Source organism: Cicer arietinum, chromosome 7 (genome assembly GCF_000331145.2).
Source record: "Cicer arietinum cultivar CDC Frontier isolate Library 1 chromosome 7, Cicar.CDCFrontier_v2.0, whole genome shotgun sequence".
Lineage (NCBI taxonomy): Eukaryota > Viridiplantae > Streptophyta > Magnoliopsida > Fabales > Fabaceae > Cicer > Cicer arietinum.
Genome location: NC_021166.2, coordinates 13,142,630 through 13,168,889, shown reverse-complemented (window position 1 = coordinate 13,168,889; position 26,260 = coordinate 13,142,630). Strand labels below are relative to the sequence as shown.

The 26,260-nt window shown below is 31.7% G+C and overlaps 3 protein-coding genes and 1 non-coding gene across 5 annotated transcripts; 2 read left to right on the top strand and 2 right to left on the bottom strand.

Annotated features, from left to right (window-relative positions):
- Positions 1-1,319: 1,319 nt before the first annotated feature.
- LOC101489020 (cytochrome P450 81E8-like) lies at positions 1,320-3,287 on the bottom strand. Its single transcript, XM_004509039.4, has 2 exons — positions 2,321-3,287; positions 1,320-2,184 (listed from the first exon to the last, which is right to left on the bottom strand). Exons 1-2 carry the CDS (start codon positions 3,200-3,202, stop codon positions 1,546-1,548), a joined length of 1,521 nt encoding a protein of 506 aa, XP_004509096.1. The 5' UTR covers positions 3,203-3,287; the 3' UTR covers positions 1,320-1,545.
- A 1,932-nt stretch (positions 3,288-5,219) lies between these two features.
- On the bottom strand, positions 5,220-5,290 carry TRNAG-GCC (transfer RNA glycine (anticodon GCC)). The gene has a single exon. It is a non-coding gene; the product is annotated as a tRNA-Gly (tRNA).
- A 235-nt stretch (positions 5,291-5,525) lies between these two features.
- Positions 5,526-10,946, top strand: LOC101489348 (solanesyl diphosphate synthase 3, chloroplastic/mitochondrial-like). Its single transcript, XM_004509040.4, has 12 exons — positions 5,526-5,832; positions 6,625-6,714; positions 6,958-7,038; positions 7,166-7,237; positions 7,428-7,562; positions 8,306-8,392; positions 8,537-8,608; positions 8,711-8,796; positions 9,036-9,168; positions 9,403-9,492; positions 10,053-10,151; positions 10,499-10,946. The coding sequence occupies exons 1-12, from the start codon at positions 5,707-5,709 to the stop codon at positions 10,676-10,678; spliced, it is 1,251 nt and encodes a 416-aa protein (XP_004509097.1). The 5' UTR covers positions 5,526-5,706; the 3' UTR covers positions 10,679-10,946.
- Positions 10,947-14,576: 3,630 nt separating this feature from the next.
- On the top strand, positions 14,577-25,915 carry LOC101488682 (WD40 repeat-containing protein HOS15-like). 2 transcript variants are annotated; one of them, XM_073370738.1, is made up of 14 exons: positions 14,577-14,918; positions 15,966-16,106; positions 16,230-16,568; positions 16,995-17,089; positions 17,196-17,242; positions 18,634-18,784; positions 21,065-21,128; positions 21,936-22,094; positions 22,212-22,333; positions 23,116-23,190; positions 23,309-23,362; positions 23,465-23,538; positions 25,083-25,157; positions 25,391-25,915. In XM_073370738.1, exons 1-14 carry the CDS (start codon positions 14,858-14,860, stop codon positions 25,608-25,610), a joined length of 1,677 nt encoding a protein of 558 aa, XP_073226839.1. In that variant the 5' UTR covers positions 14,577-14,857; the 3' UTR covers positions 25,611-25,915. The 2 variants fall into 2 exon arrangements, with proteins under 2 accessions (XP_073226839.1, XP_004509095.1); XM_004509038.4 differs by having other exon boundaries at positions 15,966-16,111; positions 16,238-16,568.
- Positions 25,916-26,260: the final 345 nt, after the last annotated feature.

The window sequence follows — 26,260 nt, the reverse complement described above, 5'->3', positions numbered from 1 at the left end:
ATATATCATTTCTCTTAATCTCTCTTATTTCTCCATTTTTTCTTTCATGATTCTCTTTTCTTTTGTCTCTATATTTCTCACTCTCTTATATTTCTATCTATCTATCTCACTCTTTCTCCTCTCTCTCTCTCTCTCGCTTTATTATCTATTTCACTCTATCTGTTTCATCCTTTTTTCTCCCTCATTTCTTTTATTAATGTTTACATTCATATATATATAAAAGGTTTTATAGTAAAATTATATTATTTTGTTTAGTGTATAGACATATCAAAGTGCAAAGTAAAATTATTTCTTTTGTGCATCCAACGTCAAACACAGTGGAGTATAAAAAGTTATCTTATATAGTTTTGCATTATTCTATCTAGTATTTATTGTTTGGCAAATGAAGTACACATGTAATGAAATATACTCCATCCGTCTTACTATAATATCCTCCAACAAATTGTAAGGGAAGAAAAGTAATTGTAGTAATAAATTTATTTAAAAATTATGTTACTTTTATATATTTACTCTTATAATTATTGATATTATAAGAAAGAAAAAGAAGTTATATTTCATAATGATAAATTAATTAGTGTATTTTTTATAAAGAAATCATTAATGAATATTGAATTTTTTAAATGGTCTTATAATTATAGATGTAGGGAGTATAGAGACAAATTTGATATTACACTATACAAGTTTATTAACATGACACGCCTTATTGTTGTTAGTTTGAGGTAAATAATTGTCTATAAAAAAAATTAACATAAATAATTGTACTTTTAAAAAGAAAAACCCTCCTCGAACGATTTAATTAGTATTGATTAGAAAAGGCATATGCAACATAAAAATATTTAGCTAAATCGATTGAATAAAAAAATGTGTAAACACCAAAATAGACTATATTCACTAGATCAATCATACAAGTGGAGGAAACATTACACTTTAAATATTTAGTTTCTTTTACTCATGTATGAGTCTTTCTATTCAAATAGATATGCTACCCTCAAATAAAATAAAAGTTTTTAATTCATATATACTTATGTTGGGAAGTTTGAGATAATTTTTTTATTAGACGTGCATGAATAATTTTTGACATCATTGATTTATGATTATTAAACTCATTAATTTATATTTAAATTTAATTTTTGATTGTTTTCATATTTATTATTAATATAAAATTTGTAGGAGTTGTAATATATACGTTTAATTAATTACTCATTGGCTATACTAATTTAACTTGATAACCTAGTTTTTCGACTGAACTAAAGATTTATTTGTAGTTATTGATAATGCCTAACATTGATAAACTAACAAGCGGATTAAACACCGACAAGGAAACACATACAAAAGTTTAGATAAAAAGAGGAGGATTAAACACTAACAAGGAAACCCGATACAAGGGCTTATGCATGACTACACTACATGCATGATTACACTCAAGTTGCAACCTAACATGCTTATTTAAACACAAATTGTGTATAGGTAAAATAAAAAGTAAAAAGAAAAAAGAACTTCATCTTATCAAACATAGATCTTCATAAGACCACTCGAAAGTGATTATTAATTTATTCCATTAATGTTTTCATCGACTTTTAGAAAAAGCTTGTTGATGACATTTGAACGAGCTTTACACATGGCCTCTAAGGGAATTAGTTTCGGTGTAGTAGCCCCTTTTCCTTCCGTCATATCAATTTCTTTCTCACTTATTCTTTTCCACTCAAAACATTGGATAAATAATGCTAAAGTTAAACCTACTGTACGTTGCCCCAAGCTTGCTCCTGGACAAGCCCTTCTTCCCAATCCAAATGGAATCAGCTTATCAGTTTCTCCTTCTTTCTCAAATCTCTCTGGCTTAAATTGTGTAGGGTCATTCCATAGCTTAGAATCTCTATGAATTGCCCAAGCATTAACCAACAAAATTGTGCCCTGTGGGACATTATAACCTCCTATGGTGCAATCTTTTGATGAAAAATGGGGTGCCAACAATGCAAACGCTGGATGCAACCGAAATGTCTCGTTGATTATATTTTGAAGATAAGGAAGGTTTGAAATATCAGACTCTTCTACTAAGCGGTCTAGTCCTATGTTGGTATCAATTTCCTCTCTTGCCTTGTTCAAAATTTCTGGATGATTTAGTAACGCTGACATTGCCCATTCTAATGTTGTAGCTGATGTTTCTGTTCCTCCTAGTAGCATAACCTGTCAAGTCAAAATAAAATTTAAACATATTTTATTTAATGTTTTCTTTGCGAAAAAACAAAATAATTAAAATTATAAAAGTAAAAAAAGTTTAAATATGTTTTTATTTCCCGAAAAAAAATATTTAAATAGTTACCAGAACAATTCCTTTGATAATTTGATCCGTATAATACTCTGGCTGTGATTCTTGCAACTTCAATAAATGATCAATCATGGTGTTCCCGTTTTTCTTCTTTCTACGATGTTCATCAACAAGTCCCTGCAAAAACGTATCAAATCTACTACCAACCCTCTTCAACCTCTTCTCATAATCACCAAAATCTAACCACCTAAAAATCCCAACAAATTCACCAGGATTACTCGATCCTCCCACAGATATAACCTCTTTAATCAAATCCCTAAACCCCTTCGCTTCTTCCACATCACTCACATCACAATCCTCTCCATAATACCTCTTTCCCGATATCATTCTCATTATCGTGTTAAATGTCATCTCCGTTAACTTCGATTTCAGTTCCACTTTCGCGAAATCGTTAACAGATTCACGACCTAGGGTTTGCACGAGTTTCGCGATTTCGCCTTTTCTGATTCCGTAAAAGGAGTTTAAACGGTGTGTTGAGAGAATCTCGAGGGAGATTATACGGCGGACGTTGCGCCAGTGATCGCCGTAAGGAGCCACCGTGACGGTTGTGAAATTGTAGCCGATGTGTTTGGCTGCGAGAAGAGGTGGACGGTTTGCTAAAACGATGTCGTTTTTGGTGAAACATTCGTGAACGACGGAAGGTGATGAAACGACGACGACTAAACGAGAACCGAACCGTAGGGAAAAAACTTGACCGTATTTTTGTGAGAGGTTTTGAAGAGTGCGGTGAAGTGGGTGTTTTAGTTGGTGAATGTTGCCAATTATGGGAATACTTAATGGACCTGGTGGAAGGTTTTTAAGTCTTTTTGTTAATAGAAATTTTAGTGTTAGAAGGAAAATAATAGTGAGGAGGGTGTAATGGAAGAATGGGATCATTTTCAATTAATATATGTATGAGTCTTTAATTGCCAAAGTGATGTTTGTTGATTCTATGATAAAAATTATGTTGTTGAGTGTTGTGGCTGTATAAATAAGGGGTTGGGTTGGTTTTGTGCTTATAATAATCAAAATTGTTCAGCTGTTAATTGTGGTCTTCGATTATGACTTATCACGAGATTTGTTTTTCTTTCTCGTGAAAGTTTGTGTATCAAACGGAACTAATTTGAGCCACGGAAATAGAAATGTTTTGTTAACAATAACATATATTTTTCTTAGGCAAAGTTCTGTTTACATAGATTTTTTCCCTAATCATGTCTTTCGTAATAACTTTAGAAAGATAATTTGGTCTTGTTCAAAATTCTTTCTTAATTTGGACCGGTCAGAAGTTGTGTATTTCTTGTAATTGGCTTATAAAATTAAGTCAACATTGTCACCTTGAGTAAGGGAATTTAAAAACTATTTTAATTAAAAAAAATTTCTTATAAAATTTTTCAAAATGAAATTTCTACATCTATTTTTTCTCGAAAATTTTTGTCTAAAATTCATTTTCTAAAAATTTTTTTTGAAAAAAAATCTATTGAATTTTTTTTGTCGAAAGAATTTTAATATTCTTTTTTCGAATAATTAGTTTGAAACTGATTTTAATTAAAAATTTATTCAAAATATTAAATTAATTTATATTTATAAATCACTTTCAAACCAATTCAAAATTGAATTTGATTTAAAAGTGGTTTTCAACAATTAAATCAAACTATAATAAAAAATAAAATAAAAACTAATCAACGAATATGTGGATGATCATATTTTAACTAACATATAGAAAGTCAAAGTCAAAGTCATTCTAAAGAACTCATGATTTATAGTAATAATGCATGTAAGGACAAGTCCAATGGGACTCTTCTTTACACAAATAAATAATTTGTTATGCAGGGTTTGAAGAAATGTATCTAAAAACTTTTAAATTTGTCAAAATATTAAATTAATTTATATTTATAAATCACTTTCAAACCAATTCGGAACTGAATTTGATTCAAAAATGATTTTCAAGAATTAAATCAAACTACAATATAAAAAAACTAATCAACGAAGATGTGGATGATCATATTTTAAGTAACATATAGAAAGCCAAAGTCATTCTAAAGAATTCTTGATTTATAATAATAATGTTTGTAAGGACAAGTCCAATGGGACTTTTCTTTACACAAATAAATAACCTGTTATGAAGAAATGTATCTAAAAATAGAAAAATTATTAAAAAATTATATAAAACAACAAATTTGGCTTAGATAAAAAAGAGTGGAGCAAATACTTTGCATTGATGATTTGTCTCTTAACTTTAACATTAAATTTGTAAAAGAATAATTGAGACTCTATTTGCTCCTTTCAAAACAGAGTCTCAAGCTTTTAGTCCTTAGATATAAATAAATGAAAACTTTTTAGTCCTACCTCGATCTTGTTTGTGTATGGATACTCTACATTGGTTGTATCGTGCGTCTAAAATAGTCAATATAGTATTTTGCAAACTTGTTATTTTAAGGCTAAAATATACAATTAGTTTTTTTTAACTTTTTGTGTTTTCATTTAGATTTTTTTTAACTAGTTCTGTAAGTAATATTTCTCTCAAATTAATGACAAAAAGTAGTATTTTGCAAACTTGTTATTTTAAGGCTAAAATATACAATTAATTTTTTTTAACTTTTTGTGTTTTCATTTAGATTTTTTTTAACTAGTTCTGTAAGTAATATTTTTCTCAAATTAATGACAAAAAGTAGTATTTTGCAAACTTGTTATTTTAAGGCTAAAATATACAATTAATTTTTTTAACTTTTTGTGTTTTCATTTAGATTTTTTTTAACTAGTTCTGTAAGTAATATTTCTCTCAAATTAATGACAAAAAGTTTGCATGGATTGCTAAGATAAAAAAACAAGGGAGCTCAGAAGTGTATTGTTCATCCGATGGTTCAGAGAAAGTGATGTACCCACATCACAAACATTTCATCACGGCTCCCAATAATGCACCAGCCGGGAATCGAACCCGGGTCTGTACCGTGGCAGGGTACTATTCTACCACTAGACCACTGGTGCTTGGTAGCAGAACTTCATATTAAATATGATTAATTCATACATTTATGTGACGTAAAAGGATTCATGTTATTAATCGATTGAGTTGAGTCGAGTCGGGCCGGGCAAAAGTGTACACAACTCGGCTTGAGTTCACAACCTAATTACATTTGGTTTGTTTGGCAAGAAAATTAGAAAACAAAAATTATATATGGTTGAGCTTTGGCATCGTCACTACATTATTATTATTATTACAATTAGATACATCATTAAACAAGACCTCATTTTTAAATGGTGCCAGTATCGCTTTCGCATCAAAGGAGTTCGTGTTTTTGTTCCTGCTTCTCTTCTCTTACTGCTCCCAACTCCTAATTCCACGTATCCATCGCCGCTTGAAATAAATCTTCCCTTCTCTCCCAAAATCGCTTTCGTCAAATACGATGCTATTTTCTCGAATATCAAGAAACCTCAGAGGTAGCTTCAATGGATGTCGATGGTTTCTGTCTATTAGAGATCACAACCACCGCTTTCTGATCTCTCACTCATCTACAGACTCTACTGAACAGGTACCCCTTTCAGTGTTTGCTATGTTTTTATTTTACTTATGGAATGGTTGCTGGTTTTGTCAATTCAATTCTGTATATAATCATCATTATAGTGCCTTATAGTATTTACTTTCGGTGAAGTTATAGTATAGTGACTTGTTGCCAATCAATGGATTGTAATTTGATTATTGGTGTTGTTTCTGTGTGATTTCAACACTTGTATGAAGTATGACCCTGTTTTGGTGATTTGTGAAATGTGCAAACACATAGAAGTGGTATGTCCTTTAAATCCTTCTATGTCATATCACTAAAATGAGAAATTACCATTCTTCTATCATATTACTAATTTCAAAATAAAGGATTTTTCCTTGGATGTCAGTGTAAAACCGTTTTACATTGACAGTGGATGTACTCTAAACCATTTTTTTTAATTTAATTTACTTATTTGCATTTATGTTTGTATTGCATATTATAATTGAAATGGAAATAGTCTATCTTTTGACCCCAAATATACACGATTGATCATTGATCCATGTAGTAGATTCCACCTTGTGGGAAAAGACATTGTTGTTCACGATTTATTGTCTGTAATTGGTTTCTTGACAAGACTCTTAGGTAGCTTTGGAGTTTATGTGGTTGTGATTTGCTTCTTTTTTGTTAGTTTCTTTTCCTATTAGTTACTCCAAGGTCATATTTTATCTTCCTTCTGTCCTATAGTTATGCACTCTTCTTTTGTTTCCATAAAATATTCAACTTTCATTAAAAATGTTGTGACACTGGGTTTTACTTGTACATGATTCTTGTGTGATGCAGGTTATGAGAAGATTAATTTTTTCAAAGGGCATGCCAGCATTGTATAGTAGTAGATATCAAATTCATCACCACAGCAGCTCCCTAGTTGAGGTCAATTTTCTTGAGTTCTTTCTTGGTTTCTCAAAGGGTTTTTTAATTTAAATATGTTTAACGTTATATTGTATTTGATTTTCTATACCTGTAAACTCCTAGAGTAGTAGCATCTCTTACTAAGTAAAAATTTCAATGTAGAAAATCTCCCCCTTGTCATTTTATTGTTCTCAAGATGAACTTCTTTATGATTATTTATTCTTACAAACTTCTTTATGATTGTGAAACATGTATTGTTCTCAGGATGAACTTGATCCATTTTCATTGGTTGCTGATGAACTATCACTTATTGGTAACAAGTTGCGAGAAATGGTTGTGGCTGAGGTATGAGACTGTTCTTTGTTAACTTTCTAGCTTTTAATATATGCATGGAAATGGTAACGGTCTTGTTTTATGCGATGCATAGAAAATTAATCAGATATTCATCATGAAAATTTGGTATTATGTACAGGTTCCTAAGCTTGCCTCAGCTGCTGAGTACTTCTTCAAAATGGGGGTAGAAGGAAAAAGATTTCGGCCTACAGTAAGACAATGATATGAATATCTTGTTGTATGCTTTGCGGAAATGTTTGCTTTTGCATGGGTTGACTTTTGCATATAGATACTAGTTAATAAAATGTACATATTTTACGAGTTTACTCATGTATCATAAGATTTGTGTAGCTTAATATCTTGCGGATGGGAGTTAGGTTAATGAATGGTTGTTTTTGCAGGTTTTGTTGTTAATGTCAACAGCATTAAATCTACCAATAACCAATGCACCTCCTCCTTTTGAACTAGGAGGTACTACGACAACTGACCTACGTTCAAGACAACAACGCATAGCTGAAATAACAGAGATGATCCATGTTAGTCCTTCAGATAATGCTTTCGATATTCTGCTAATAATATTGTCTTTGAGTGCATATAAATTAAATTGTTGTGTATGGCATTCAATTAGGTATTGTATTATATGTGTACTTTATTTACTGATATGATTGCTAATATCTTCACACAATAAAGTTCAGAGACAAAATAGGAGAAGAGATTTTTACAATGTTGTTTTGCATTTTACTTACTCATTCTCTGCATCTAGTTTCACCTTGCTCCCCCCTCCCCCCCTCTCTCTCTCTCTCTCGCATTGTATCTCCTGCTCTGTGCCATAGGGATGTAGAGGATTCAATATGGGTGAAATACTGTACCTGAACTTAATGAACTCTTAGTCAGATATTGAATTTGTTTATTCTATAGGTTTGTAAATTCCTTAGGTTAATCAATCAAGTCGACATTGAAATTTTGTGCTCAATTTAAATAATCGTCTCAAGAGAGTTTTTGAGCTTTTCATTGCTTTACCTTCAGAATCCAGAAGCTAAGCATTTAAATATTATATTGTCATTGTTTCCTTTAATAGACAATGAACTATTTTATGGACCTTTCTCTATTAGAATAGTTGCTCTTGCCCTTCAAATCTGAAAGATTTGCTGCTCGTTTAAGTCAATATTTATTGTGAAAATGCTCAATGATAATTTTTAACCACCTCTTTCTACACTTGTTTAAAAACATTTTTACACATTATTACTTACTAAATAATGTAGGCATTATTTTGTTGCAGGTGGCAAGCCTTCTTCACGATGATGTATTAGATGATGCAGATACAAGACGTGGTATTGGTTCATTAAATTTTGTAATGGGCAATAAGGTATGTGTATGAAGTTTTTTTCCTTTTCCTTGCATATTATTTACCAGTTGTCCATAATTGTTCGATATTTTTTACATGTCTACTGTCATATTGTGTCGGTGTAGCTTGCTTGAGGTTTTCTTTGGTTATATACTTTTGATGCAGTTAGCAGTATTGGCTGGAGATTTCTTGCTTTCTCGGGCTTGTGTTACTTTGGCATCTTTAAAGAATACAGAGGTACAGTTAACGGATGATATACGTTTATATGCATGTAAGACTGTAAAGATGGTGAACATTGTTATGTACCTTGTAATCTGCCTAAGGACTGTATATCTGTAGGTTGTATCTCTGTTGGCAAAAGTGGTAGAGCATCTTGTAACGGGGGAGACCATGCAAATGACTACAACATCTGATCAACGGTGTAGGTATGCTTCCGAGTCTGCTAACTCACATTAAATGTACTTTTTCTTTTTCTGTGAAGTTAACCTTCATCTTACATAATAACTAACTATCAATGACTAAGGTTTCTGTATAAAATTCCTTGGTTTTCCTTTGCAAAAACACATAATTGTCTGCTTAGATTTGAGAATGTGTTGAAACATAGAGACATAGGGATATGTCACCTATTGTTTGTTTGATGTCTAACAATTGTTTATATTTTCAGCATGGAATATTATATGGAAAAGACATACTACAAGACTGCATCGTTAATATCAAATAGTTGCAAAGCAATAGCCATCCTTGCAGGCCAAACAGCTGAAGTTGCAATGTTTGCTTTTGAGTATGGAAAAAATCTGGTTTGTATTTTTTGGATTTAAAGTGTCGAGTGTTTTTTTTCTATTACAATAGCATGTTAAATTATTTATGTTAGATTTTTTTCATAAAGATAAGAAATTAAACTAAGTGTTCTAGTTGTGTCCACTGTCCATTACATCTGGCGACAAAATGATTTATATATCTTTCTACCAATCTGTGAGTATTGTACATGTTTCTGGGTCCTGTAACTTAATTCTTTCTCCTTTGTGTTGCAGGGTTTGGCATTTCAATTGATAGATGATGTGCTTGATTTCACAGGCACATCAGCTTCCCTTGGAAAGGGTTCTTTATCAGACATCCGCCATGTAATTTCATAATTTAATCTGATTCTAAATTTCATCTAGTCTTGATTTTGATTTTTGAATTATAATTTAAATATTTTGGTTAAAGTCTGCGAATCCTTGGTGTTCAAGTTTGTAGAACATGATATATTCTCTGCCAGTAGAACAACAATTCTTCAGTTTCCTATTCCCGGAGGTCTTCTATTGAAATCTATACCCAAATTTTGATATATTTTGTAATTTCATGATTTAGTAAAAAATGTATAAATCTACAACAAAGTAAATTTCTATCACAAACCGGAGTCTTCCGAAAAAATCCAACTTATTGAGTAAAATGAGAAAAGATAATTAGAAGAAAAAAATGCAGTATTGCTAACTCTTATGACTTGATACATCTTCATTGTATAGCTGTAAATAAATGTTGAATATATTCTTCTCTTTCTTGACCTTGTTTTTGACAGCATTTTGATTTATTTTTTGCATTTATATGGAATCTCTATGTTGAAATTTGAAAACCCTTTTTTGGGATTGATGTCATTTAAAGAATTTTTAAATTCATTTATTTGCTGGCTTTTATGTTGCAGGGAATTATTACAGCTCCAATATTGTTTGCGATGGAGGAGTTCCCTCAATTGCGAGAAATTGTTGAAGAAGGATTTGAAAACCCCGACAATGTTAATATTGTAAGCTAATACATTTTGCTTGGCTGCATGTCTTATATAATTTCTTATGCCACTTCACAAAATCAATAACTATTTTGAGACATACGCCATTAGTGAATCTGCCATTGGTGATTTTATCATTTATTATATCTACACCTATATAGATGTGTATGTACGCATATGTAACTCTATCTATCATATGTTGAATTTTAATTTGTACCATGAACACTTCTAAGTTCAGTAACATGACTATCATTGAACTAAAGCCATATGATTAGTCGTTCAAATTAAGATGTTGTTACTTGCTACACAATCCACATCATACAACCTCATTACGCAATCACATATTTCTGTATTTGCATATGCAGGCTTTGGAGTATCTTGGGAAGAGCCGAGGTCTACAAAAGACAAAGGAGCTTGCGGTGAAGCATGCTAACCTTGCAGCAGAAGCAATTGATTCCTTACCTGAGAGTGACGATGAAGAAGTAAGAAAATCAAGGAAAGCCCTTGTAGATCTTACTCATATAGTCATTACAAGAACAAAATGACAGGAAGGCTTCTTTTCCCAGTTTTTGTTTTGGTAGCTTTAAGAAGGATCTCATGGTAGAATCAACAGCTAACAGTTGTTCTGTCCCCATTTTCAATTCTTCTATTGTTCCCCAAATGACGATGAGGAAAATAAGTTATTTCTAGGATAATGTCATATTGTCGCCATTCCTTTTTCTTCGCTATATTAAATATTTTTTATTTGTTTGTACAACTAGAATGATACTCAAACTATGCACGGGATAAATTCTTTGTAGTTTGGTCGGATAATTCTTTGTAGTTTGGTCGGATTTCATTTCTTAAGTGAATTCATTTCATCTTTTGGGAGAATACTTACATTTAGGATCACACAGTCTATTAGTATCGTAAATAAAATGCATCAGATTGGAAGAAAAAGAAAAAAAATTTGTAGTTAATCTAAGTACTAAAAAACCCGAAGATATAGAAGGTTGTGGCATAGAAGTTTTTGTTTTTCAGTAAAAAAAAATTAACAAATGAATTTGTTCATAAAACTCAAGATGAGAGGAGGGTCTTAATAACTCTAATTGGACATGCAGATACAAAAGGTGAAAAAAATGAAGGCATGGCAAAAAGATTCGTAAAATACTATTTGATGCAACACTCTAGACCATTTGCTTCTTCCCTTGTCGCAGAAGAAGTGTGTTCTTCCTGCCAGTGAAACAAACGACTCAGCCACTCACAATTTGTATAAGCACCTCATACTGTGCGTTATATAATAAATATGTTTCTTACAAATTTAATATCAAAGCTGATACAAAAATGTATTACAGGTTCCATACTAGGACTACATCAACAAATTTGAATTAATATCAATCAATAGCTTGTTCACAAAAATATCAACCAATAGTGAGAAATGATATTGTGTGCAACAGTGGAGGAGATTATACATAGTTACATACAATGTAATCATTCACTTACTAAGGATAAGCACTGTACAACTATGAGTTCCTTGAAAAGGATTCAGTTAAAATATTGGGCATTAGTGGGAACTGCATGAGAAAGGAATGTCACCGTCAATAATATGCAAGTTGCTAACCATCCCTTTTAAGCAGCCTAGTTTGATGTGGTTGTAAGATAAAGTAGGTAGAAGGTGTATCACTGGCACGAAGAAGTTCACATATCCTATGTAAATTCTACAATTACATGGAAAGGTAGCTAGCTAGCTACAACACATGCATAATAAGTAATAATTAGAAGTTTTTGTTTTGGTTGTAATGGAGGTGTATATTCCCATACTTGTCAATTTAGAGAAACCTCTGTAGGAAAGACCCTTAATTACTTATAGTAATTCCTATTTCTGTGAAGGGTTCTAAACTGATGATTAAGGGTATTTATTTCAAGCCTTTGACTTACTTTATTAGATATTCATAAATAAGTAATATTTTTAATTTTCATACTTATAGATTGGTCTGATCGATAAAATTTCAGCTCAAATATCATAAGGATTTAAGTTTAAATCTCATTTTTAATGTGAGAAAATAATATGTTAGTATATTTATTAGCACTATTTATGTCGTGATATTTTAAAGATTTAAACCAAACAAAAAATCATGATATAACGAAGGTGCTTATACATTTTTAAAATCATGGAAATTCTTTTGACCATAAATTTTCATTATAAATTTTATACTTATTACAATGTTATAAAACTCATGGTTCGCACAAACTTTTCATTATAAATTTTATACTTATTACAATGTTAAAAAAAGTTCTTTTGACCATAAAAATTCTTAAAAATTAAGATTTTAAATTGAGTACAAAATTCTTGAAAACGAAATATCATGCAATATTGTCATAAAGTTATTTTTAAGGGAGATAGTGAAAATTAGATTTCCATGAGGTTTCATATTAGTTTTTAAAAATTGCTATAACTACATTTTTTTTTTCAGGAATATTAAAACTGTTAATCAATCTTTTTTTAATAACTATCCCAAAACAAAAATTCACATCATTATATTTTTTGAAGTTAATCTAAAAAAATATTTTTCATGATTTGAAACAAATGTTGCTGTCCCCTAAGATTTTGACGAAGATCGAAGCACGCACCACCATATAAGATTAAGCCATTATTTTGTTATATTTGAATTTTTTGGTGAATATATTTATTATAGTGATTATTAAAGATATTTGAATATGGGTGGTATAAAAACTTTTTGGAATTTATTTTTTTTTAAATTGACATAAATCTTTATTTTTTTTTCAAATGACAAATATTCTTTATATCAAAATATGATACATTGAATTCTAAAAAGATGGGAGCATAAAAAAAAGCCAAGAAAAAATAGTTATGAAACAAAATAAATACATAATAAAACAAAATTAAAATGATTAAAATACTCATATTCACGGATATGCAACGTTGAAGTAATTGATTAAATATATTTAATTTAGATTGAAGTTAATATTTCCATCTGATTAAAATAAAAACTACATTGAAATAGAAAACAAAACAACATTATATTTGATTGATGAGATAACGAAAAAACACAAAAAAAAAAAAAAGTGTAAAATCACTTATTTATGTAAAAGATAGAGAAAAAACAACATACATGAGTGATTTAGTTATGTTCCACGACTATTTAACTGGACTAAGATTTTTGTTATATTTGAGAGTTATATCGTATCGACGGGCAGCAGATAAAATTGTTGAATTAAATTTTAAATTATTAGTTTTTTTTTATTATCAATGAAATGAATAAAAATAGATATTATATATATATATATATTTTCTATACACACCATATTAATAGAGATATGCTTTTTTCTTAGGATATAAGGAATCAAAGTTTACAAGGAATACACATATTTAATATATGACACTTTTTTAAAATAAATGTGCACTAAATTTGTTTTTAATTGTTATGGTATAAAATTGATTTACACCGATGCTATATACTTATTTTCTCATAAAATAATAGAGATATATACTTTTAATATTATATTTTCAATTATAAATAAAATAATGTACAATTCATAATTAATATCAATAAAAATTATAATTTAAAATAACAAAAGTATTTGACTAAAGTAAATTATTCGAATATAAAAAATAAATATATTAGTAACAATTAATTTAAATAATTTAATTTTATATATATTTTATGTATAAAATATTTTTACAATGTTATTAAATCACAACCGTTAGATCATTAATAATATTTAACTTTTTATTATAACTATTTACAAAATCACTCACATAATTAGTTTAATTGTTTGGCTCTGTAAAACATTTTACAAATTACGCGTGCAAAATAAACTATATTTTAAAATGAACAATACTTATATTCAATGTTTAAATGAATTTGAAGATGTACTCCTATAGTTAGGATTATTCACATGTACATAAATCTGTCACCTAAATTTATGTAATCCATATTTTAATTCAATTTATCATTTAACCCGAACTAATTTATTTAAACTCCAATTGTGTTTGATTTGCACAACAAATTTAATATTTTGAACCGAAAAGTCTCCGGATCTATTTTATTGACATAGTATATATATTTTTATTATTAATGTATAATTATAATTTAGTTATTGAACTTTAATTGATGATTTGTTGTTAATTTAATAAATTTAAGTATTTTATTGTATTTATAAATGAATTTTAAATATTAAATGATATATTAAAATATAATTTCATGATTTATCAGATGTTCTACTATTTAAATTTAATAAAAAAAATACTTTGTATTTATGACTCGCGATCCAACCTAATTCATTATAAATCTGATTAACTTTATTCGAATTTGATAAATTAATAATTCAACCCAGATATAATTGATGATTAAGATATTGTTATCGGTCAAAAGCGACCCAATCCAATCCATAAACACCATGTAGCCTATATACTATTGTCATCATTTATTATTCTCATTTAAAGAAAACCGACGGAAAAGAAGAGAAGAAACGGAAGCGGAAGAAATTAACGGTGGCAGACGGAACCCAAACTGACCCCGCGAGCGTGACTGTTACGGTTGAGTTATCTAATCAATCTTCATTCTCCTAGCTCAGCTAACCACCCCTCTCAAGAACGCTTCATACACCCCCTTTCTTCCTCTTCTCACCTCCCACCATTTTCCCCCCTTTCCGTGGCGGTCACTCACATGGTCGTGTAACCGTTTCCGAAGGCCATTGAAGAAGCTGTTTGCTTTCACAACATGGCCTCCATCACTTCCGTTGAACTCAACTTCCTTATATTTCGATATCTTAACGAATCAGGTTTCTTAAACCCTTCCCTTTTTTTTTTTTTTTTTTTATCTCTTTCTGCTTTATATAATATACACATGCTTTTTGCTTCATTTGTTTTTTCCACTCTCTTTTCGTAACATGGTAGGGTTTTGGAAGTTTACACGGATTTCGTGTTTCTTGAATTTTGAAGTTTTTTTTGTCTGTTTAAATGTTGTTGCTATTGTTTGATTAGGGTTTTCTATTGTTGAGAAATGGAAGTATTTTACATGTTAAATGAAATTTTTTGTTCAAGATGCAGGAGGACAATCTTTTATAGATCTGCTAAATTAGATACAATCATGTTTCAGATGAGTCAGTGTTTTGTACATGGCTCAAGTCCTAATGGTTAAATGTAATTTTTTTTTAGAAGAGTTAGACCTTAAAAGTATCCTTTAGAAGAATGATATTTTTTATAATCTACACTTTCTTACCATGCAAGTGCTGATGTCGATTTTACATTATTAAAATTTGGGTAAACCATCATTTTAATCCGTGAAAGTATAGGATGCTGTCACTTTGGTCTTTGCTGTCACTTTTATCTCTGACTCAGCAAAAAACCCAATTAGTCCTTAAATCATCAAAATCTCAGTCAGTTTAGTTCCTGACGTTATAATGGTCATGAACTATTTTGACAATAAATTGTATCTTTCAAAGACTTTTATGATAGTAAGTTGTATCAGGGCTTATTTTGATGATTCAACAACTAATTTGTGTTTTTTCTGAGTCAGGAACCAAAATGAGAATGGCTTATACTTTCAGGAACTAAATGGTGGTTTACCCTTAAAATTTTAAGTCTAGTGATTTTATAAGATAACAAAGATGAATACATTGGTGCTGTTGTATTTGGGAATAACATAGACTAGGGCATCCATGAGAATTAGGAATACTTTTTGAGGTTGATTATATAATGTAATTTGTTTATTGAATTGTAAAGGATCATTCTTTCCATTTATATGATGCTTTTCATATTTATCAAATTACTACGTAGCTTGCAAGTGTATTTATTTACTTGATACTTGTATTACATCACTACTGCAGGTTTCACACATTCTGCTTATACTTTTGGTAATGAAGCTGCTATTAACAAATGCCCAATTGATGGAAATTTGGTACCGCCGGGTGCTCTTGTTACATTTGTTCAAAAGGGACTGCAGTACTTTGAGATGGAAGCCAACTTGAGTAATGTTAGCATCCTCTGTTTTTGTAATCTTGATTTTTATGAACATAATGTTTGTCCATTTGAGTAGATATTTTTTAAGCTTTCACACCCTAGGTTTCATGTTGATCAATGTTTCTTTTAAGCCTGCCAGTGTGATGCAGACCTGGAAGAAGATTTTTCATTCTTACAACCTTTGGATCTTATCACAAAAGATGTGCATGAACTTAGGCAATTGATAAGTGATAGAAGGAGAAAACTACAGAAGGAAAGAAATAAAGAAGTTGAAAAGGAGCATGAAGCTGAACGTGGACGGGCAAGAGAAAGGGAAAGACATCAAAAGGAGAAAGAAGTTGAAAGGGATAGGGAGAGGGTAAAAAATGCCAGAGAACGAGAACAGCAACATGTAAATCACACTGATAGGGAAGTGGTCAGGCATCAAGACAAGGTTACTGCAAAGCATGAAGTGAATGGAGCAGTTGGAGGTAATTTGCTGTTGATGGAAGAAATGGTTTACATTACTTTTTTTGGTGAATAATGGTTTACGTTACTTACATCACATATGTTCTTTGTTGTATGTTTGGTTTTAGCTGCATTTTCTGACAAGTAATCTGTGCTAAATGTCCATATCATGTAATTCTTTTTTTCTTTGTTATCCTTCATTTCTGTTCACCTATACTTGTTTGTATGAGTGCCTTCCCCTTCTAAATTTTTTTATAAATTTTCTTCATTATCGTGGTTGGACTAAAAAAATGATAACTTGATATAGTATTTTGCTACCAAATCTGATGTTTTAATACATTTTTTCTACTTTTGGGTGTAGCAATGAAATCACTTATTTTAGCTGTTGCAAACTTTCTATTAATATTCTTACTTCAAATATGGATGGATGTTATCATTTGCTTCGACAGGACCAGAACCAATGGATATCTGTACAACATCAACATCTCAGCCCCGTGAAATTCCTAGTTCAGATGTGACAATCTTGGAAGGACATACTTCAGAGGTGAGGTGTATCATTGATGCTCCTTGTTTGTGCACTTCTAAAATTTCTTTCATCTATTGCTTATTCTAAAAAGCTCTGATAATTGTCCTGCTCATCATCTATTTAGGTGTGTGCTTGTGCATGGTGTCCTTCAGCATCTCTTCTTGCATCTGGGTAGGTATCTCTGCTAATTAAGTATGCATAAAAATATGTATTGACAATTGACTCGTGATAACTACCCAAGTCCCGGCCAACGCGTCTGTAACTTTAACGGTTGATGTACATTATATTATTTTGCATCTTTGATTTCCATTTGTTGGCTTCCAATTTTGATTGACATACATTATTTATGGAGGGGAGTTGACTGCATTCAATTTGTTTTTTCAAAATAATTAAACCTATTTGGATATTTGTTTTTTCGTATTTAGTTTCTGAAATGGTAACCCTTTTGTGATTTTTAACAGAAAATAAAATTAATTGCATAATTTTTAAAAAAGCCGTTGTTTTTGGAAATAATTGCTCTCAAAGTGTATTATGTTATACAATAAATTCAGCTGGCGGTAAGCTAGGCATACTGCCTGGTTGCACGAGTATCAACTGTATGTCTGTAACAGACTAGATGTTATTCATTTTTCTGAATAATTTTGAAGTTTCTTTTTTCTTTACAAAACACTTGAAATAACCACCAAACTTTATCCCACTAGGTGAGATCAGCTACATGGATCAAACTATGCCGTAATGTTCTATTATAAATTATGTTTATAGCCAAACGATTGTCCTCAGATTATTTCTTATTAGTTTTATATATTATGCTTATGGTTTTAGCCAAACCATTGTCCTCTAAATCTTTCTTAATCACTTTTCCTTCCTCTGCTTCTAGTGATTGGGTTGCCTTTTATTTGATCTACACTTCTTATTACAGAATCCAGAGGTCTCCTCCACACATTCTCAAACCACCTTAGTCGATATTAACCATCTTTTCTCCAATAGACGCTATGCCCCTCCTCTCTATAAAATTGTCATTCATAATCCTATCTCGTCTAGTATTTCCACTCATCTTGCTCAACATTCTCATCTCGGCTACATATGGTTTATTCTTGCGTTGGCTCTTTACAGCCCAATACTCAAAGTTTAAAACATTTATTAATGTATATTTTCCTAAACATTTTTTAACAACTTCTCTTAGAGTTAAAAGTTGTTTGGTAGAGAAGAAATCAGCATGTGCAAGACCTAAGGCCTCAAATTTAATAGACATAAAATCTGAAGATATGCTTATGTCAGTCAACATGATGGTTTATCTATCATAATGAATTCTGACTACCGTTCCTTGTTACCTTATTTTATATCTTACTTGATGCTTTACTGTTGTATACCATCATGCAGTGACTTTAACTTACGTTCTTATATGATGTTGTTTTATCTTTATTTTTTGTTGTTGTTTTAAAATACCTTTAAAGAATACATTTACGATACCCTTTTAGTTTTGTGATTTTGGAAATTTGATCTTGATAGATGGCTTCTTATAATAATCTTGCACTTTACCATATCATCATTTCAATTTTAAGGTCTGGGGATTCGACAGCTCGTATTTGGACTATACCGGAAGGAAGATGTAAACCTTGTTCACAGAGTGGTCCTTTGGATGTGTTGGTGTTGAAGCATGTTAGGGGTAAAACGAATGAAAAGAGTAAAGACGTCACTACACTTGATTGGAATGTGAGTTCAATTGCTTATTCTGATATTTATCAAGGCAATCACTTATATTTGTATGTTCGAATCAATTTTGTGAAGTTGCATCACCCCCACATAAATTTTTGCCACACCAAATTAATAGGAAGAGGATATACTACAAACTTCCGTGCATAACTTATTTATCATATAATATTTAGGGCAAATCACACTCCCCTACCTTGAGATGAACTTAATTTACAGTTCCCTTGTCTCTTTAGAATCTACAGTCTCCTCCCCTGAGGTATAAGTATAATTATGGACTGCATTTTAGTCTATTTTATATAAATTTTTAAAGTTGATAAATGATTATGAACGAGCCTTCTGATGGAATATTTGTTTCTCTTCAGCTTTTAATGTCACTTGTAACTTATTTGAACCCTTCATTAATAATTTTACGGACTTCAAATATATTATACATTATTATATACTTCAATAGACTAACCTATTAGGTTTAAAAGGTTTTTTGGATGACTTAAAGTTAGCTTAATACACTTTAAAAAGCCTTGATCAAGTATTTAATATATTTATTAAATAAGTTTCGCTTGGCCTTGGCTTCATGTAGACTAGGTTATAAGCCCTTGATTATCATGATCCATTTTTATCACTAGCAGGGGCCTCTCATTCATCCAACAGTTAAAAGTATTCCATTTTTTATTTTAAATTTAGATAATCACCATTTTTTTTTTTATTAAAAAAGAAATTATATTAACTAAAACGAAAGTTGAGAATGATAACTTTCAACATCATACATAAAAAATAAATGTAACAAAAAGAAAAGTTGAGTACACTGTTTGAACAAAAAAAAAAGAGCATTGTGACCAAGGTGAGTTAAGAAATGAGCGCATCTATTTGCTTATCTTTGAGAATAACTAAGGGAGTAGATTTAATCCATCTAATGCAATATATAGATAATCTTTTTTAGGAGGATAAGCAAGGGAGTAAACTGGGTATAGCCTTTTTTGATCATGAAGAGGAGGGTTAGTGAGTCAGTTTCAAAAATAACATTACAAATACCTTTACCACGAGCTAATAAAACACTACTGCGAAAAGCTCACATTTCAGAAATTAAGGAGCTACTGGATGTCACTTTGCAGTAGAAACCACAAATTAACTCGGGATTATGGTCGCAAAGGATTCCCCCAAAAGCCGAGGAGCCATCAATATAGGTTAAACACCATTAATGTTCTTCTTCATAACTTCCATAGGGGGTTTAATCCATTCGTTTTTATTAGGGTTAATCAAGTTCTACTTCAAAACCTTACTCTTGATCAAAGAGTTATGAATAAAGTCAACTTGGTTAGAAATGCAATGCCACAAATCACTCTTTATCTTTGTACTTTGGTGTGGCGGTAATTGAACTCTGGAAAGATCAAAACTCTTTTGTTTTCTCCCGAAGTACATTAACCGCCACACCAAATTTCACCATTTTTTGGATAGGCATTTAGATAATCACCATATTTCACCATTATATAAAAGATTCTTTCAGGAATCAGTTTTGGATTAATTTTTAATGAAATTAAACTTAATTTTGAATAATATGCTTTGCTATCAGTTTTGAATTTGTGTTCTTTTACATCAACAACACAATTTGTAGTAGTAATAGTTTGAGGAATAGGCAGACTAAAGAAAAATAATAGTAGGCCAAAAACCATCAAGAGAGATTTGGAGTTAAGTGATCTATATTTACATTGGATATATGACAAACATGATGTGCTTTGTGTAACACATGTAGTTGGCCCCCACACATATTACTAAAAGGGTCTAGTTGTTATTGTGTTTCTTGATCTCTCTTTGCTTCTTTCACCTGTTGCAGGCACATTCAATTGATTGTCTAGTTTCACTTTTAATTACAAAAATGTTGCCTTGCTTCCTGGGTTCAATTATTTATACATGAAATTGTGAAAACAAAGAAAGTTGTTTTCCTTATTTAATGTACAAATCTTTGGAAACAGGAAACAAAGTGAAAACCAGGAGTCAAATTTGTAATTTATAGTGAAAAAATGAAATGAAAACAGAAAATGGGGTTTGAAACTATACAAATTCATAATAAACCAGAAACTTGAATTTAACTTGAAAATTATTTACTTAAAACACTCTTTCTGTAGCTTTTTCCTGAAAAATTGTGGTAAAACTATACCCCCATGATTTTGCAATGGTTAGGTATTATTCTTTGTGACTTTTGGATTTGAAATTTGAGGGTTATTATATGTAATATTTGCATATAAAGTTTTATACCTGAAATTTACTATGGTGGTTGTTGTACAGGGAGAGGGGACACTTCTTGCAACTGGTTCATATGATGGGCAAGCACGACTTTGGTCCACTAATGGTTGGGCATTCTTCTTTATCCTTACATTGTAATAGCGTATGAGGACTTACATGTGATGATATAAACTCAAATGCCTTGTTCTTAATTTTTGGTATTATATTTTTGTTTGCTATTATTTTAATGGGTTGGCTGAATCCATGGGTATAGTAGGACCTATTTGATTTTAGCAAATGTTTTCTGTTTTCATTTGCTATTGTTGTTTTTAATTACACAAATGGCACTTGGTTTTAACTTTGCTTTCGTTTTCAAAGATTTGTTCCTGTGATTCTGTAAGTTATTTTATTGTAATGAATTAGCCCTTTATGTTTTTGTGTTCCCAAATTGGTCCTTCAACTTTCATAACAAGGGACCATTATAAAATATATGGGCTCGAGTTTCAATGGGCCTGTTGACCTCAACAAAAATGTGTTTGCAACAGTGATATTTGGGTAGATGAGAAAAGAATTAAGTCAACATAAGTACATAACTTCCTGAGTTATGAGGATGAAGATGAACATTGTATTCTTCCTTTCGTTTTTTTTATTAAAAAGTAAATTTATGTTGTAATGGCCACACAAGCCTTTTTTAAAACGGAGATTCTAAAAAGACCAACATTGTTAACGTTACGAGAGTTTAATGACCTATTTGGGAAAAGAGATCAATGACTAATTCGTTACAAATAAAATAAGATAAGGGACTGCGGTTGGGTTTTTTCATATCTTATATTTGTTGACTTGTTACAGTCATAAATGTTCCCATCATTGCTTTTAGGACTTCAATCTTGATCATTGTTTTGAATTTCATCATGTGGTGGTTATCTTTGACTAGGTGAACTTAAGAGTACATTAAGCAAACACAAGGGACCAATATTCTCTCTGAAGTGGAATAAGAGAGGCGATTATCTCTTGACTGGTAGTTGTGATAAAACTGCGATTGTTTGGGATGTGCAGGCAGAGGAGTGGAAGCAACAATTTGAGTTTCATTCAGGTGAAAAGTTTGATGTATATTTAATCGAGGGAGAATACTATAAAAAGAAATTTTGGTGCTAATTTTCTTAACCATACATATGAATGATTTTTGATTGAGGTTTGATGTGTTGTTTAGGTCCAACACTTGATGTTGACTGGCGCAGCAATACGTCTTTTGCCACAAGTTCAACAGACAATATGATATATGTCTGCAAGATTGGTGAAACCCGCCCTGTACAAGCTTTTGCTGGACACCAGGTTTATACCCGAGACCTTATTTTGCAATACGGCCTCATACAAACTACTTTCGGCTCTCAAATTATACCCTATTAGGAGGAAGGGTTTTGTAAAAAGTTGTTTCTGGTTGGCAAGGTTTTCTATATAGATGGTAGATAACCTTGGACTGCTACTTTCAAGATGGAGACCTGACTTCCTGAGATGCCTCACTATTTAGTTGGTTTTCTTTTAAAAATGGCTATATGTTAGGATATACAAATAGGGATAATTAGGAGTTAGTAGTTGTGTTCCAAGATTGTTAGTAGTGCTATAGGTGTACCTGCTTTGGTGTTTCTGTTATTAGTTAGTTATCTAGGACCTAATCTAGGCTTCCACCCCTTTAGAAATGAGCTTTTTATCAACTTTAGAAATTGAGTGGTGTAAACCATTGTAGGAGCGTATGTGCTCTTGTGTATCATTTTCTTGAGAGAGGTTCTCTCTTATTATTTCTTATCTTTTCTTTATAAATATTAGTGTTCTTCCTCTAAATCAAGGAATCCAATTCATGGGTTCCTAACACTATATGAATTAATTGGATTGCGAATTCGGTCTGTAATTTTCTTTGATCAAGTAGAGTTCCATTTAACTAATTTGTAGGCTTTCCATGTTTGCATTTTATATCATAGTTCTATTAGGTTGAAGGTTCAGAGATATGAACATTTTGTCTGTTGTGTTTTTTCGAAAGTATAAATTTGAGATTTTTCATAAATGCATTAGTGATTGGACAAGTCTTACATCTGCCAATGACCTTGCTCCATTTTCAGGGGGAAGTTAACTGTGTCAAATGGGATCCCACAGGTTCATTGCTGGCATCCTGTTCTGATGATATCACAGCAAAGGTATTATTTGGCACAATTATTTATTATCATCAATAAGTTATGAAGTAATTTTTGAAATTAGTGTTTGTAGTGCATGTGTTTGATGTTTTGGGCTTTGGTTGGATGCATTGTTTTATAGATATGGAGTTTGAAGCAGGATAAGTATCTTCATGATTTAAGGGAGCATTCCAAGGTACCCCGAGTTTTGCTTGTTTTGAACGTCTTTTTTGTGTTTGCATATTAAATTAGTTACACATTCTGTGTTGTTGGGAAAACTAAATAAAATTCTTTGCAGGAGATATATACCATAAGATGGAGCCCCACTGGTCCTGGTACAAATAATCCTAACAAAAAATTGGTGTTAGCTAGGTAAGTTAGTTACTGGTGAAATTATGTTTGTTACTCTTGATTTCGTGCATTTATTTGTACAAAACAAGCAACAACTAAAGTCTTCACCTACACATTTATTTATGCTTCTCCCGTAATATATAATTGTTGTTTTCTCTATATCCTTGTTCCCTTAATATGCTGTGATTTGCAATGTTGTGTTTACCGAACTATACAAAATGAAGTACTACCTTTGGTGTGCTACTAATTCCAATTGATTATAACTGTCCGCTCAGTTTTCTGCTGTATGACTCTTTGGTTGACTGCCCCGCCATCATATCAATTATTTTTAATTAAATGATAATTATGTACCATATAATCTATTGTGTCGGGGTAGCTCTGAAAGTACTGTTCTTTAGTTTTTAATGGGATCCACGCCTCAGGGAGACAGTCCCTGTGGTGGTAGTGTGTGGGCAGGGCAAAGACATAGTGTTGGTAAAAGGAAAGGTGAGAAAGGAAATGAAAGAGGTGAATGAGTTAAAAAGCTAGTTACTGCTAAGGGAAGGAAATACCCATCACTGTTGTCAAGATCACAATCTTGATTGTAAGACCGCCACCTGTCCGAATATGGACTACATGCAAAAGCGCTGTTTCCAGACCGGGTTGCGCTCATTCTTTCCTACACTCTTGCTTCGCTTTCTACCCCTCCTCTCAGTGACTGTGTACCCTAATTCTGAAAGGCTCTTATATTTTTCTTTCTATTATCTGTTTTATCCTTTATTTTTTTTTGTTTTTGGGCTGGGTGCTATCCATGGAGGCTCAATTGTCAAATGTTTCTGAATTCTTCTATAATTATATGATACCTGAAAATACTGCATGCCATAAAGGACCTATTCTTGGGGATGAAAGTAAATTCACTGGGATGGAGTAATTCTTGAAAGAGCTACCTACTAGCACCATTGTTGCACTACATGGGCTGAAGATGTCAGTGTCACAGTCTGCAGAAGAGGCAGCAGAGAAAGAGGCGTTTGCAATTGGCTACCAAATTCCAGTATTTTCTGGTCAGCCTTGAGGACAAGGTTGAAATTCAAACAGATGCCAGGATCCGTGGAAATAAAGTCCCAAATGAAGGAACACTTGTGCAGGGTGAAAGGCCCAAATGTTAGTGTGGCTATAAGAGGAAGAGGTATGAAAGGAAATGAATAGGGAATGAGATGAGTTGTTTAATTTAGTTTCTGCTTAGCCGGGAGGTATATGAAGCATGGGGAATATGGAGAAACGAACTGGTTAGACACATTAGCATTTAACAATTTTTCAGCTGGGGTTGGAGTGTAAAATCTCTGAGGAGCTTAACTTTGACACTGCAGAGGAACCTTCTTCAGTAATTGTTATATCTCAGTAAATAATTCACATGCACACTGTTTCTTATTTTAGATTTCTTTCAGTCTTCAACCCTTTGCAAAATATTCCCATCTTAGCCGTTTATTATTGTGAAGATGCCTGCATTTTTTCCCTTTCTTGTCTGGGTATTATGGGAAAAAAGTAAGTTTTCATGTTAAAAACTACGTCTTCTCCTTTATGTGCAGTGCTTCATTTGATTCAACTGTAAAGCTATGGGATGTTGAACTCGGGAAACTCATATACAGCTTGAATGCACACAGGTACTGTTTTATTAGCTTTGGCTTATTTGTATGAGCATAGTGTAAGATTCCCCACCTATCAGCCTCTTTCTGTTTTCTGCTTCAAAGTTGTAGACATTTGGAGAAGGCTGATCAACATGAAGTCCTTAACCTCCGCTTTGCAGTTTAACAAATGTTGTAGATCTACATGTGATGGATTCACTAGTAGAAAAATACAAAATCTGTCCTTTTTTGTCTGACATGTTGTTTTACAGGCATCCTGTATACTCAGTTGCATTCAGTCCCAATGGTGAGTATATAGCAAGTGGGTCTCTTGACAAATCCTTGCACATCTGGTCATTGAAGGAAGGCAAAATTGTTAGAACATACGCAGGAAGTGGAGGCATTTTCGAGGTCTGTTGGAATAAGGAGGGGGACAAGATTGCTGCATGTTTTGCCAATAATACAGTTTGCGTTTTGGATTTCAGAATGTGATCATGAGAAAGATCATGTTCTTCTGGCTGGTACATTGGATTCTTTCTTTTCCTTCCTCTAGGTTAGATAGGTGGAAGTGTATGTTGGTGGATAGGTTTCCCATTTTAACTTGTAGGCACAACTCATTTTTCTTGGATCATTTGTTAGTTGTTATTATTAGTGAAAAGTAATTTGTAGGACTGCGCTCATAAGAAGAAAAAAATGTATAGATTTAGTTGGACAATATCTTGTATAGATATCGCTTGACTTCGGTAGTGTGTATTTAGTTGTGCCTTTTAAGCATTTTCTGCCGATTTCTTCCATTATTATGATATGTTCGATGGAAAAGGGATGGAATGGGAATGGTTAAACCTCTACACTTAAGTACAATCTCCCACTTTTGGTATGAAAGACTTCCTCACTTTATTAATGGAGGGCGTAGATTCCACCTTTGAGCTAAAATCTGTAGACAATCCCCTCCCGGAATTGGTAGGTATAGTATTAATAATTTTTTTTTACATAAAATCAGATTTTTCATGTGTCATAGTGAAACAGCTCTGTATATTAGTATACATCTCAGTTTTAGGGGATATTTAAATTGTAATGGAGGAGTGAAAATCATCTTATAAGGTTCCCTTTTGCTTTTTTGTTGTTTACCATCAATAAATTCC

Excerpts from the sequence above, each read along its gene's own strand:
- LOC101489348 (XM_004509040.4), top strand. The coding sequence starts at position 5,707 with ATGCTATTTTCTCGAATATCAAGAAACCTCAGAGGTAGCTTCAATGGA. Across the intron at positions 8,609-8,710 it reads CATCTTTAAAGAATACAGAG|GTTGTATCTCTGTTGGCAAA; the intron begins GTACAGTTAACG and ends GTATATCTGTAG. Across the intron at positions 9,493-10,052 it reads CTTTATCAGACATCCGCCAT|GGAATTATTACAGCTCCAAT; the intron begins GTAATTTCATAA and ends TTTATGTTGCAG.
- LOC101489020 (XM_004509039.4), bottom strand. The coding sequence starts at position 3,202 with ATGATCCCATTCTTCCATTACACCCTCCTCACTATTATTTTCCTTCTA. Across the intron at positions 2,185-2,320 it reads TTATCAAAGGAATTGTTCTG|GTTATGCTACTAGGAGGAAC; the intron begins GTAACTATTTAA and ends TTGACTTGACAG.
- LOC101488682 (XM_073370738.1), top strand. The coding sequence starts at position 14,858 with ATGGCCTCCATCACTTCCGTTGAACTCAACTTCCTTATATTTCGATAT. Across the intron at positions 18,785-21,064 it reads TCACTACACTTGATTGGAAT|GGAGAGGGGACACTTCTTGC; the intron begins GTGAGTTCAATT and ends GTTGTTGTACAG. Across the intron at positions 22,095-22,211 it reads ACAATTTGAGTTTCATTCAG|GTCCAACACTTGATGTTGAC; the intron begins GTGAAAAGTTTG and ends TGTGTTGTTTAG.